The following is a 13,719-nucleotide window of genomic DNA, read 5'->3' on the forward strand; positions in this document are numbered from 1 at the left end:
AGTCTGACTGAATGGAAATCAAATGTGATCATCAATTTTCAAGTTTTGCCACAGATACAATGTCACAGTAGCTGATTTTTCTAGTGACACGGCTAGTTTAGTGTAGCGTAACTGCATACAACTTTATTTTTAGCGCTGTTATGCTAACTCTTAAGGTAAATTATTGAACCATTATCACGGTTCAGTAATTTAATTCTACACGTTGGAAACAACTTTTTAATTCCCCCCTTTCTACTTTATGACGAGTTTTTTTTGTGCAATAGTTTGAGGATGATTTTTCTTATCTTTTGACATAATATACATTACTTTTGAGGCCAACGGGACCTCAGAAGTAAAACTTTCATTGGAGATGTCAAAGAGAGAAAATTGTGAGACGCACGGTCAAGTCTGCATTGCAATCGCCTCATCCATAATGAAAGATAAAAAGTTTGGAGACAGCTCCCTGCCTGGCGCCTTTCCCTCGTTGGATAACAAAGAACAAGAGAGGCTGTGGTTGGAATACAGAGAGAAATGTGCTGTGCAGGGCGTCCAGGGAGTCAAACTCATATAGATACTTCCAAATCCTTTTGTGATTTAGTCTCATCTTTGCTGTCAAATTCTTGTTGCCTTGAAAAACATTTCTTGTTGTTGTATTAACCTTGCAGATCAGTTCTGGTTCTGGTCTACTCTGGATCCCCAGAACCAGAAGCGAACATGGAGAAGCGGCATTTGGTTTTTATGTGCCACTAATCTGAAGCAAAGCAAAATTTTGTCAATATTCCTCTTATGTCAAAAAACGCACAATATTGCAACGGCGCCGTTTCCGTGAAATAAGAAATAAGATTAAAATCACGTGAATAAAGTTTGCTCACACGATAAGTTGTTAAAAACATGTCGCATCGTGATCCTCCTGCTTCCTGTTGTCCTCTTTTTGTAGTTTTCACCAGTGGCAACTGGCTGTTTCCACTGCAGTTTTGCAAAATAAACCAATTTCGATATCTCAAAATTGGTTTATTGGCTTGTTTTCAATAAACTTTTTATTGAAAACTTGCCCCTTTTTTTCCCTTTCCAAAACTGACATGTTTCCATGAAGCTAATTTATTGTTGAAAAGTCAAATTACACAATTACAGTGATTGGAAACACGGCGAGTGTAGAAGTCACAGGATTAACCAAGAAGAAGAAATTAGTAACCTGTAGTTTTACTCTCAACAGAAAATACAGTCTAACTTTAAAAACACAAAATATAATAAAAACATACATACCATAGTAATGGAGAATCTGTCTCCATTGTTTACTTCCCGCGCCTTCTAACAGTGACTGTGTAAAGAAGGGACAGAGGAAACGACACTGAAAGAAAGAAAAGAGAGGAAAAAGATGAATGGAAATGGTGATTGATTTGTCAGCTGCGTTGCCCCGGCAACCGAAACCCAAGTCACAGCAGGAGATTTCTGATTCTTTTTTTCCCATCGTTCCCTTTTTTTTAAACCCCCTTAGGTGTTTGCAGTGAAGATCCCGGATGAGACATGGGGGTCTCACTGTGCGCAAACAGGCTGCATTCCTGGTGCGTCAGGCTGGACAATAAAAATAATGGAGGTTATGGATGAGACGAAACGCGTGATTTGCTACAGCGTTGATTACTTACCATTTACCATATACGTTTCCAAAGGGTAAAAATATGTCAGTTAAAGTTTAACTCTACATTACTTTGTATCATACAGAATAAATCATAACACAACATAAAATAAAGCAGAATGAACAAAAGAAATGAAAAGTTTGCACCAGGCATTTGTATTCTTGATGAAAGTGCAGATGGAGACATTCAAGAAGGGTTTAGCAACATGACGTAATCTAATGAAAGCACATCTTTTATGACTGTTGTACATATCCTAAATATTGAAGGCAGATCTTTTTGAACCAAGCAGGCGCTTTCAGATCAGATCAGAGACAAACACACACCCAGATCTCCTCAAGCGGATTTCTTTAATGAGACAGTAGCTGTGTTTCCATTACAAATGTGCCCAAAACTGTCAATATTCCGCTAACGTGGACAAAAACACAATTTCGCAATCGCAGAGATTCCATTAAATAAGAAACACAATTAAAAATCACACATGAATGTTTGTTCACAGGGTAAGTAAATGAAAAACATGTTGCACCATCGTCCTCCAACTACTGCTTGTTTTGTGGTTTTAGCCAACAACCTCAGACTGTTGATCATGTGACTTTCGTGATGCAAAAGAAGTTGTTTCCTTTGCTGTTTTACAAAATAACCCGTTTTGATGCTTGATGCTTCCAAAAAAAGAAAAAAAAAAAAAAACACCTCATCCTTTCACCAAAACTTTTCTTTTCCTTTTCTTTTCAACAACTCTTTAATTATATGTGTCGTTGCAACTCATATAATTAAAGAGTTGTTGAATATGGTGATGGAAAAGGGAACCAACAACACTAGCTGCGTTTCCATGGACCAAAAAAATTGCACAATTTGACATTTGTAAAATAAACTAGCTCACTTCCCAATTTTGAGTTTCTGTTAAGAAAAGGAAAAGAAAAGTTTTGGTGAAAGAATGAGGTGGGGTTTTTTTTCTTTTCTTTTTTTAAACTGGATTTGGACTTTGACTGGGCCAGTCTAACACATAGCTGAGCCTACTGGGTTTCTTACATGTAGCTCCTTCTAGCTTTCCATCAACTGCAACCTGCTTCCTTGTTTCTAAAAAAAAAAAAATAAAAATCATCCACACGGCATGATGTTGCCACCACCATGGTAGCTCTCTTGAGTGTTTCTCTGATTAATTCTCTTGCCGACAGGTCCTCTTGCCTTTTATGCCACACAGCCACTGTTTCGCCATACCTCATTAAGCTACACCAATTCCACATAGCGGGAGCTGCCAAAATACAGGATATGAGGAAATGTCAGATATTATCCTCTGGCAGCCTTATGTAACCCCTGAGCGTATGTCAGAGATAATCCTCTTATAGGGGAGAAGAGTTGCACCAATAGAGAACAAAACACAGTTTGCCTCTTCTGTCCCCTGCTTTTACTAATGAAAATTGAGGATTTTTTTTTTCTTTTGCAGGAGCGATGCTGCTGCTGCCGAGTAATCCATGTTGGATGACAAGCCTCTGATCTCTAATCTATGATTACTTTGATGTTCAGAACGATATCCTGTTGGATAAACACGTGTTTGGGAAATAAAATGGACCTACAGGAATGTCCGCAGCACATTGCCGGTGTTAGCCACAATGAGAGTGGTGAGAGAACAGCAGTCAGTAAAAATGTTCCTGAAATATAGTCACAACTCAGTCACAAGAAAACACCAACAGTTTGTGCTAGCGCTATTGTATAAAGATTAAATTGTCGCCTCATTTATTTTCCAAAAAAAAAAAAAAAAAACAACGGAGAGGAGGACGTGCGCCACTAATGATCTTCCTACGTGAAACATTCGTCTTGGATTTTATGGTACCACGTGAAACATTTACTGAGACTTCAAAATAATTTTAATAATAATAATCATAATAAAAGCTGACTCATGTGAAAGCATCAAAATTAAATCAGCTAAATATTTATCATTTAAAATAATATAGTTTGACCTCTGAATTGACTTCTTTTTAGAATGACTTGTTTTGCAATTGTCTTGAAAGATATTACTCTAATAACATTAGCATCAATTTCAACATTTAATAAAAAAATAAAACAAAGAGACTCAAAATAAATAATGTTTATTACTGCAGGTATTAATCTGAGCCTCTGTTTACAGCAAACTGTAGAAAGTACCACAGCAGCATCAATAGAAGAAACCTCATCTATGTGACTTTTATTGTTATTGCACTACACTACAGCAGAGCGTACGGCCTGACATTCATTCATTTCAACATTTTATTTACAATAAAGCAAAAACAAAAAAAAGTTAACTCCTAAAACAAGGAGAAATGTAAACAAGGTTTATCATTCGTTACGCTCCGCAGAGCAGCTCCAGTTGCCTACAAAGGAATAACGTTTTATTCTTGCTTGTAATCTACATTCAGGAGCTGAAGCCAAATACTGCTAAAAGTCTGAACAAGAGAGAAAAAGTTGCAAAACTGGCTGCCAAAAGTCCCGTGTGCTGAGGAGTTCTGAGACAGAGGCTCCATGGTCGCTCTGTGTTGGATGCAGTTCTGTAATTGTCCAACAGGAGGTGCTGGTCTAACATGGCAGGAGGAAGACTTGAAGATCCAGTGCATGCAGAACTCCTCCACTGTAAAAGAAAAAGAAAAAAAAATCAATTGAAAGCCTGGAAATGAGAAAAAGCTTATTTTAAAACATCTTCTATGGAGCTAAATGGGGGCCATAAAGTTTATTGAAAAGACAAGAAAAGAAAAATCAAAATGAAAGAGATTTGAAACTGAAATGTTCAAAATGACATATCAGATTCAAGATTTCTTTTCGATTTCAATTGCTTTTTTCAACAAGCTTTATGGCCTTAATTTAGCTCTCTATAATGACCATCAAATATTTGGTAAAAAACAAACAAAAAAAAATAAAATAAAATAAAACTAATGTTGGTCTGAAATAGACGACTTCATATTTTTTACTTCTATTTTTCTTGAATTCAACTGCAGATATTTTTTTTATGTTTTAGCATTAGATTCAGATATTTATTGAATAATTTCATAGAAAAATATTTGCAATCATTTCAGGAATGGAAAAATCGTTTGAGGGGTGTGTGGTGGTTGCTGTGTAATTATGTCTTTCATCGACCGATCTATAATTGTAGTCAGTTCAGTCTGGAACAATGCAATAAAAAAGCCAAAAATCACTTCTGTAAGCCATTTTTGGCCTTAAAAGTGTTAAAAGGAAGTATCTGACGCCACATGAAAAAAATAGAGGAAAAAATATTGAAAATGTAATTGACTTAGTTTTAAAAACATTAAAAAAAACCCAACAGAACACTAATGATCTTACAAAGACAATAATTACTTTCTTTTACAACCAATCCAACAATGTAGCAGACAGTTGTATTCAAGGCCATTCCTTATGGTGGGCCCTGTCTTTCTTCTTTTTCTCATCTTTCTCCTTCTGCAATCGCTCCAACTCGGCCTCATACATCATCTCCTGGATCAGGTACTTCTCTCGGCGCATCCGGTCCCGCAGGTCCTTGGGTAGGTCCGGGATTAGGTACGCAATCAGGGTCTTTATGGCGAAGACCATATGCTGTGGAAACGGAATCAGAATTCAGAGAGCCAGATCTCTATGATGTAAATTAAACCCCATTTTCAGTTAAATGTGTCAATGAACTCGACTGCTAAGCTAATACTGAACACATGAGGAATAAAAAATATTGGAATAAGAATAAAAGCAATTTTTTTTCAGATTCTTGTTTGGGACAAGAACAAAATAACACAATCAGAATCAACACAAACAGACCTCAAAAACAATAATGAACGCCAGGCGGGCTGCCAGGACGTGCCAGAACTGCAGAGTGTAGGTGTATGGCTCAGTTGAGTCCGGAGGCTCCCTGTAATCCCGATACCTATTGGGTAAGGTCAAACAAACAAAAAAGACAATCATTGAGGTCATACAAAAAACACTTCCATTTGTCTGATTTCTCCTACTATTTGGAAAGACATACTCTGAATTTGTATTTGGAAATGCAAAATATTAGAGATGCACCAAAAAAATAAGCTACAGAGCTGAAAACCCAATTCTTTCCCGATCGTTAAAACATACCATACCAACCAATTTGTGCTAACCATAACACTCTTCAGTGTGGACGTTGTCGATGAGGAAAGAAGATTTGATATTATTGCTTTTCAGCATCGGTGAGGGGTGAGAAGACACTTAAATTAATTATTCATTTAAAAATGTTTCTAGCATTTTGGATATCTTAGAGTTCAGAACAGGATCAATAGAGCGACAGAATGATTGATGTTTATAAGTAGTCATGCTCACCATGTTGGTTTTGCTAGTTGTTAAGAAAAAAAAATAGCTGAAGAAGGGTTAAAATGTCAACTTCAATTGACAATGTGTTGCTAATCAAAAATACCAAAGACCAGAAATCGCCACAGAACTCTAATTGTTGCATCTCTAAAACATATTTAAAACATGTTTTGAGGCTTCCCCTTTTTTCAGGTGTTTCGGGCACATCCACACAGATTACATGGTCCTTTAAACTTCACCTGCAGTACTTCACAGCTTCTTCAAAAAGTTCAGAACCATTGGTTCTTGGCTGGGATCTCTTCTCAAAGTCAGAAACTCGGAAAACAGACAGACTGGCATTTACATAACCCATCATACACCTGGGAAAAAGAAAAGAAAAACCACTTAACATACACTGAAACTGACGTCATACACCATGCAACATGGAACAAAGAGAAAAGATGAACTCTTATGAGGTAAGATAACTCTTACCCCTCCCCGGCTCGACCCTGACCGGCACATGGTCCATACTTGTAGGCATAAACGAGACGAGGGATGAAGTCCGAGGTGACGGCGATGACAAAGGCGTTGGTGATGACGGACAAGATGCCGATACCCTCCAGAATGCCATACCAGATTCCTGAGTCAAACAATAGTTAGACACCAAAATAAAGCGTCTTTTCACAGAAGAATTTATAGCCTTTTCCTTACCAATGTCTTTGGCTTGTGATGGAAGAGGTCGCCGCCACTGGGTAACGAACTTGTAGGCGTCTAAACGGATCTCGATGATGTTGTTGATCAGCGCTAAGAGAGGAGCCAAAGGAAATGCGGCCACGAAGATGGTGGTGAAGCCAAACTGCAAAACTGAGACAAAGACAGCACATCTTCGTTGATCGGTTGAACGGTGCGGTAGGTGTAGTTTCGGCTACAAGATCTTCCATCATCCAATTTACTTACAGATCTACAATAGTATGTTTACGACTTCACCAATACAACTAATCTAAGTAACAGTGTTAACCAAAAGAAAGAAACTTTCCAAACCGTCCCCTTCAAACAATGCTAAGGTTTTCCTTCATTGACGGCTCTATCCAATCTCTTCATTGTTTGATTTACTTGTTCCATTCTAAGACTACATAACTGCTTCTATTCCTGCTCAATCGATCCCCCCCCCGACCCCAAGTAATCTACCAGTGTGATTGATGTGTACGCTTGCTTACTATCTCTACCAGGCTTTCTCTGACAGTCAATAATGATCTCTGAACATCAATCATTTTCACATACAATACACTCCGTTTCAAAGAGGCAAATTTAAATATGGTGTCATATTTACATAAGGAGGAAGACCTTGGAATGTGAGGGGGCATGTTGATGCAGATGAGTTCAGAGAGGCATGGAGAAACAAGGTTACAGACTGCTTCTGAAGTGAATTCAGTATGGAATAGGAGGCCAGGAACAAGAGTCATATGACTAGTGGAGCAGGTCCTGGAGATTTATGAGGCAGAGTTATGAGAGAGCGAGACCCAAAAGAAGAGTTATAATAATCAATGCAGAAGACCGTCATTAAGTAAATGAGCTGAGTGGAATTAGTCCCCAGACCTTTATCCTCATGACAAAAGGAAATGGTAGCAATAATTGTATTTTAAAAAAATGAGGCTTTAGAGAGAGCTGACTTTGTTCCAATCTGGAGAGTTTTGTCATTGTTTAATTAGAAGAGGTTTGTGTTGAGCTGACATTTCATCTCAGACAGTTACACAGGGAGATATTTGAGAAAGGTTAGGTGGGTTTAGAGGAAAGGAAGAGCTGGATGTCAGCTGGTCAGTGTTTGAAATTGTTATGGAATTTAGAGACGATATCGCAAAGAGTCGTGTAATATTGAATGTACAAAATGGGGCCAAGAACCCTGAAGAACACAGTTTAAACTTCTTTAATTATTGTCCGACTGTAGATATGGACAAGTCTACACATTAACTCTTTTCTTATCCTCTGACTCACAAAGATCAACAAACTTCTGTCTCACTTGAATGGTATGATTTTACCACTGGAGAAAAAAAAAAAAAGAAACTGTCAGCACAAATAGATTTTAGTTTTAATCTTGACTTAGAACTTGATTTTATTAGGAACTTTAAGGAATTCAATAAACAATATTTTAGGGATAAAAATAGTTTTCATAAATGTTATTATGTGTTTGTTACCCAAGCAGCCAGATGGGCGTTTCCCATTAATTTAAAAGCTCCTATAGTATTTAGATGGAAGTATTCTTGATGCAGTTAGTCTCACAATATATAAACTGTTTATTAAAAGGGAGCTATTTTTATCTGATTGTGAATTATTTAATGAAATCCTTGTTTCATGAAAACAACAGATAGTTTTAAATACCACTTTACATACCAAAATAATCCACAGTGTGGCGCTATTTCTCAACAGAGTTTTATTATGAAATCCAATCCTATCATTTCCATAACGCTTTTTAATTAATCCGCACTAAAACTTATTCCACTCTGAAAAACACTCTTTTTCTTTTGCAAAAGAAAAAGAGTGTTTACATGTCCTGTGAAGAAAAAGGAAAGCAGCAGCGAATATCAGAGCAGATGGATGTCACAATTACGTAACATGTACAGCAGATCAGCTCCATAATGAAAAAATGTTTTGTTTGAATATTTTGATGATACTGGAAGAAATTAAACCATGTAACGCATATGAGGTCATCTCAAAAGCCACCCCCGATATGAAATACTGTCTGCGAGGCTGAATATAGAACAGAAACCGAATAGAGGACCGACTTACTCATCTTCAGGTACTCATCAAACAGTCCGTAAGCGTTCATTGACTGCAGGTTGTAGTCCCGCTCCCACTGGGGGAGGCTGGCCTTGGGGATGTGGCCGTGCTCTCTCTTTAACCTCTGTCGAGTCCACCAGTTCTGGATGAGCCTGGAAGAACAATGCAAGGCGACCCAACAGACATGTCACTCCTAAAGTAGAGTTTGCTGTGTTTATTTAGTTTAGTGCCAATCTGCTGCTGTTAAAATGATTATAAATCAGTCACGGCTTGTGCAATTCCCTTATCTTCAAAGTAGGATGTCAGGACCTTTTTTTAATGGACGGGCACATTTTATTCTTGAACTGCTGCTGACCAATAGTCATATGCACAATTTGGAGGTGTGCGTACTTCTCTCCAACTGGAATCCCCATCCACAGGGAGCCAATATTGTAGGCCATGGTTTGTTCATTTAAGGTGATTAGTGAGAGCAGAAGCAAGGTTTTTTTCCTGTCAGTGTGGTTAACCCTGCTTCAGTTTTCTCATTTCTTCATCAACTCTATCGCACCCAGAAGCCAGACACACTACCACCGCAATCAAACACCAGTGGAGTCTTACTACGAAAGTGTGAAATGTTCAAAATAGGTGGGAAACTCTCACCCCATGATGTGAAATAATGTGAAATAATGAGCCCACGGCAAAATGTTTTCAACCTCTGCAACGCAATGGAAGCATTAGATGTTCCGAATTGGTCCAAAATATAGAAAATGTTTAGGGCCATTCACAGAGCAACAACAAAACTGAGCAAAAAAAAATGAAGAGAACCTGAACCTACGGGTAGCCGAGCTCCATGAAGTTGTTCCACGTCTGTTTCAGTACCATAATGATGCCCATCTGCATGCAGAGGTCGATCAGGCAGCCACTGGGATGGCACTGCAGCAGCAACAAAAACACATTAGATCAGTAACTACAAAATATCCTGATCACTAATGAGCGTCATCATTAGTCCATTTGGTTCTGTTGGTAACAATTACTTGGGAACTTGAAGCAATTCCAGGATGCTGGAACCTCATACATTTTTGCCAAAGATTTATTTGGCAAAAATGTCATCCGCTGAACAAAATGTATCTTTTGATTTTTAAGGAAATGTACAGCATGAACCAGTGAGCACAGTCATGTTTCTGCACAGCTACAAAAGGCTGACTTGAACTGTCCTCATCCCATTAGAGGAGTTTTCCATTTCCGCAGCTGCAGAATCACAAGAGGGAGCACATTAGCTCAGCAGCAAAAAGTGTCCGCTCAGGTCTTCTGTCCTAGTGGACCACCTCAGTGCTTTATTTTCCTCGCATGTTCCCAGAAGTAGCACTTACTAAAGATGAGGGTTAAATGCTTGGTGAATGGGTTTACAGTAATAGCCCGATTTCTAATTTCTATCTTCATGAATCCACAATTCTTGGCTACGCCCTCATGGCAAAACTCACTTCCTCCAGCTTCCAGCGATTGATGAGGCGTAGATATGCGCCTGGCCGACCGGTGAATCTGTCAATAAAACAATATTACTGACAATCATAGTCAAACATCTGTACTGATTCAGCAAGTGATCAATAAAGGGCTGAAAAGGTTGTATGAGTTTGATACAGAGAAACTATTATTTCATGTCAGAGGAACATCACTAAAGGAGGTTTTTTAACACCATTAATATGTATGTAATTCAAGTATCCACATATGTGCTAGCTTGTTCAAGAAAATTAGCATATTAGCAAATTGCTAACATCAAATGACTGAAAAATAACTGTTTCTGAAATGGCCTTTCACAAGAACAAGCAATGTGTTAATTGATACAAAACATTCACAAGTGCTAGCAATGTGCTAAAATGACCAGCACCCACATTTCTATGACTTGGTTATATTTTTATATCAATCAATCAATCAATCAAATTTTATTTGTATAGCACATTTCAGCAGCAAGGCATTTCAAAGTGCTTTACATAATTAAAATAAAAACAGCATGTTTTTATTTTAATTATAGATATAGATTATAGATACTTCTTGAGGCAGATGGGTTTTTGGTTTTGTTCAGTCTTCTTGTTAAAAGTGTCTAGTAGGAGTTATAAAGTGAAGTGTTATTTTTTAACTTTCAGTATCAGCTAGCATAGCGGTGCTGCAGAGCTAATGCTAGCATTTAGATAAACAGGAAGGAAAAGGGGAGGCTTTGCTTACGTTTTCCTCATTGACAGTTCTCCTGCTAATGACATATTAGCATCTCTGCTTAAAAGAAAGCAGTGTGCTCATTTTCTAATTTTATCAGCAGGAAGTTAAATAAAGTTGCTAGCTCCCTCAGCCACCAAAACAGGGCTGTGGCCTTATCAATTCCCCACAAACGTACTTACTAAAAATATACCACAACATTTATTTCAAAAACAAATTATGTACATATTGGCAGTGGGTGTTTTGCTGTACATTTGAGATTATATACAGTTAGCTCTCCAGATGTACTACAAAAATGATTAGCAGTGCTCTTTTGCAACATCAATAATACTTCTATTTCAACTTTATTTTTTAGTATTTAGAAATAATTTTTTCCTTATTTTTCTGACTTCGACTTCATTTTCGGTCAGAATTTTTTTTTTTTTTCAAATTTTGCTGTATAGCACTACTAGTGTCATACTATATGGCTGTTTATACATTTACTTCAGTCACGTCTAAGAAGCGGAATGCTAAACTTCCTCACCTTCCCAAAAAGAAGGCGATGTAGAAAGTTGAGCTGTTGAGATTGACGAACTGAAAAAGGAACATCTTGAAGGTGAAACTGTTCTCCCACTCTGACTCCGTCCTTGGCTGCTCTGTAGCCACACGAGAAAGAAATAAAGTGCAGTTTATTTAGGTTCCAGGTTTCAGGAACGCCAACATGGACAAGTTTACAGACAGACAGATTTTATTGTCACTCAACTGTACATTTAAAATGCACAGGAAAGGAGTTATGTTAACGACATTTTAAAACTTAAACATGTCTTAAAGTGCACTCACCTAAATTTGTGAGGAAAAGGGCAACTCTTTCATAAAGCTGTGAAAAAAATAGAAACTCAGTACATCAGTCTGTCTATCACATAACGTGTGAAAAAAATTAAAGATTACTAACTATGAATACTTTTGCAGAACTCTGTACGCAGAAAGGGTTTCATCAAGCAAACAAACGTTTTGCAGAAAGTTAGCGGTGAGTGACTGACTCACCACGTTGAGGAGCATGATGACGCAGAAGTTGATGCAGACTGCCGTGCCTGTAGTTGCCACCTGAGAGTTGTTCCTGATGAGCGCCCAGCCGAACGCGGCGAAGGTGCTGACGGTGATCACGCGGTAGATCACGATGCCGAACACGGCTGCGATCACCACCAGTATCTGGGAGATCAGAGTAACACAAAAACATGCTGTGTAAGAGAAAAGCTGCTCTACGAGCTGGAAGCTCTTAAGCTGCAGCTAAAGGGAGGAGCTTCGTCTCAAAGGCGGGGCTATGTCCACCCAGGCTTTTTTCACAGCTGAAAGGTTGGCACAGGACATGAAACATACATGGAAGAATTAAGGGATGTTTTTGATGAGGGAATAATATTGGAGCATGACCTGAAGCTTAAAAAAGTTGATTTTACATAATACAAAAAAAAAGTTTGACAAAAAAAAAGTGGAAAACACTTAAGGTATTTACATGTCCACTGCACATTTGTAGAATATTGAAAAGCGTGCAGGTGCTGACCCACTTTCACACATTGTTTCACATATTATTCACAACAACAATAATAAATCGTTACATTTTTATTCCCAAAAGTCTGACTTATGGTATCCTGATTCTGTTTCCATTAAACATAAATGTAACACAAAGAAACTAATAACTGGGAGGAAACGGTAAACAGTTCCCATGGAGACATGCAATTTTAAAGATTACATTTAACGAACGAGAAGGTACTTTGTTCTAATCTTACGAAATCTAAGAGATTTAAAAATATACATATAAATACATAATTAGGTGACGGAGAGTCTATGTCTGAAACATTAAATAAACAAGTTGGAAAGTTAAGAAGTTCAACTTATATTCACATTTAATCGATGATTTATAGACCCACCATGAAGAATATTCCAGACGATGAGACGAGAAGGCGGCTGTACTTGTCTGTGAAGGCCTGGTAGGGCTCTGGCTTTCCAGATATGGGGTTCATCCGCTCCTTCTTGGAGTATTTGGCCTCAAACTGGGGTCTGATTTCATCCTGAATGACCAAAAACAGGGGAGTTCGTGCATCACTTCATGCACAAAAAAAACAAAACACAGGAACCGGATAATGAGAGTTTTTAGACGCGCAGCAAATCAACCCAGACGACAAAGACGGGAGTAAAATCCTTTACCTCTTCCTCCTCCCAGTCGATGAGGTCCCAGTCGTACGCCAAGACAGCTCTTCGTCTTTTCCAAAACTCTAGAAAGACTGTTGCTGGAGGAAGAAAAAATGTAAATTCATTACTCTCATTGCATGTTTTAACGAAGCAGCAAAAATAATTAGCAGCTAAAGTTTTCTCAGTTGCTATATGGTTTTGAGCGAAGCAGGCAAATTTATTAAATTGCCTTCTCTTTTTAAAGGGATAATCAATGTATTTGTCAAGATTACTGTGATTCTGGTCGTCTCTTCTGAATTTTTTCCCCGTTTATTCCATTCTCGTCTCTTAATTATCGTTGCACCTCGTCCGCTTTGAAACCAGGACCTCATGCGACCTACAGTTCAATTCTGCTGTAGCAACCTGATCCATCAACAAAAAGTAAGCAAATATTGTTTTATCCTACAAACATTTATTTCTTAATAGGTGACAAATATTTGCTTATTAAAAGTGTTCTACTTGTATGCATAGCTGTTGTTATACGTGCTGGTAAATTTTTGGGCAATTGAAACAGACTATTGAAACTGTCTCATGATTGGTGTACTCACTAGTGAACACAGTAAATATTATTTCAGTCTTTATTTCTTATTTCAGAAAATCTTCTATTGCTGTTGCACATCAACTGTACTACAAATGTAACGTTGTTCCAGTATGTTTCTTCAGAGCGAGGGACATGTTA

The 13,719-nt window shown here is 37.9% G+C and overlaps 1 protein-coding gene across 1 annotated transcript in view; it reads right to left on the minus strand.

The window, feature by feature from the left end:
* Positions 1 to 3,681: 3,681 nt before the first annotated feature.
* LOC106931785 (anoctamin-4) overlaps positions 3,682 to 13,719 on the minus strand; it is a 46,111-nt gene continuing 36,073 nt past the window's right edge. Inside the window, exons 16-29 of the mRNA XM_088003110.1 lie at positions 13,017 to 13,099; positions 12,740 to 12,880; positions 11,859 to 12,023; positions 11,655 to 11,691; positions 11,359 to 11,470; positions 10,109 to 10,166; positions 9,463 to 9,560; positions 8,658 to 8,800; positions 6,585 to 6,737; positions 6,366 to 6,513; positions 6,134 to 6,253; positions 5,382 to 5,487; positions 4,935 to 5,168; positions 3,682 to 4,212 (exon numbers count right to left, since the gene is read on the minus strand). Coding sequence (XP_087859236.1) covers positions 4,977 to 5,168; positions 5,382 to 5,487; positions 6,134 to 6,253; positions 6,366 to 6,513; positions 6,585 to 6,737; positions 8,658 to 8,800; positions 9,463 to 9,560; positions 10,109 to 10,166; positions 11,359 to 11,470; positions 11,655 to 11,691; positions 11,859 to 12,023; positions 12,740 to 12,880; positions 13,017 to 13,099 — 1,556 coding nt within the window. The 3' untranslated portion in view covers positions 3,682 to 4,212; positions 4,935 to 4,976. The remainder of the gene's footprint in view (positions 4,213 to 4,934; positions 5,169 to 5,381; positions 5,488 to 6,133; positions 6,254 to 6,365; positions 6,514 to 6,584; positions 6,738 to 8,657; positions 8,801 to 9,462; positions 9,561 to 10,108; positions 10,167 to 11,358; positions 11,471 to 11,654; positions 11,692 to 11,858; positions 12,024 to 12,739; positions 12,881 to 13,016; positions 13,100 to 13,719) is intronic.

The sequence above is a fragment of the Poecilia mexicana genome, unplaced genomic scaffold (assembly GCF_051168715.1).
Source record: "Poecilia mexicana isolate PSO_F unplaced genomic scaffold, ASM5116871v1 scaffold_23, whole genome shotgun sequence".
Lineage (NCBI taxonomy): Eukaryota > Metazoa > Chordata > Actinopteri > Cyprinodontiformes > Poeciliidae > Poecilia > Poecilia mexicana.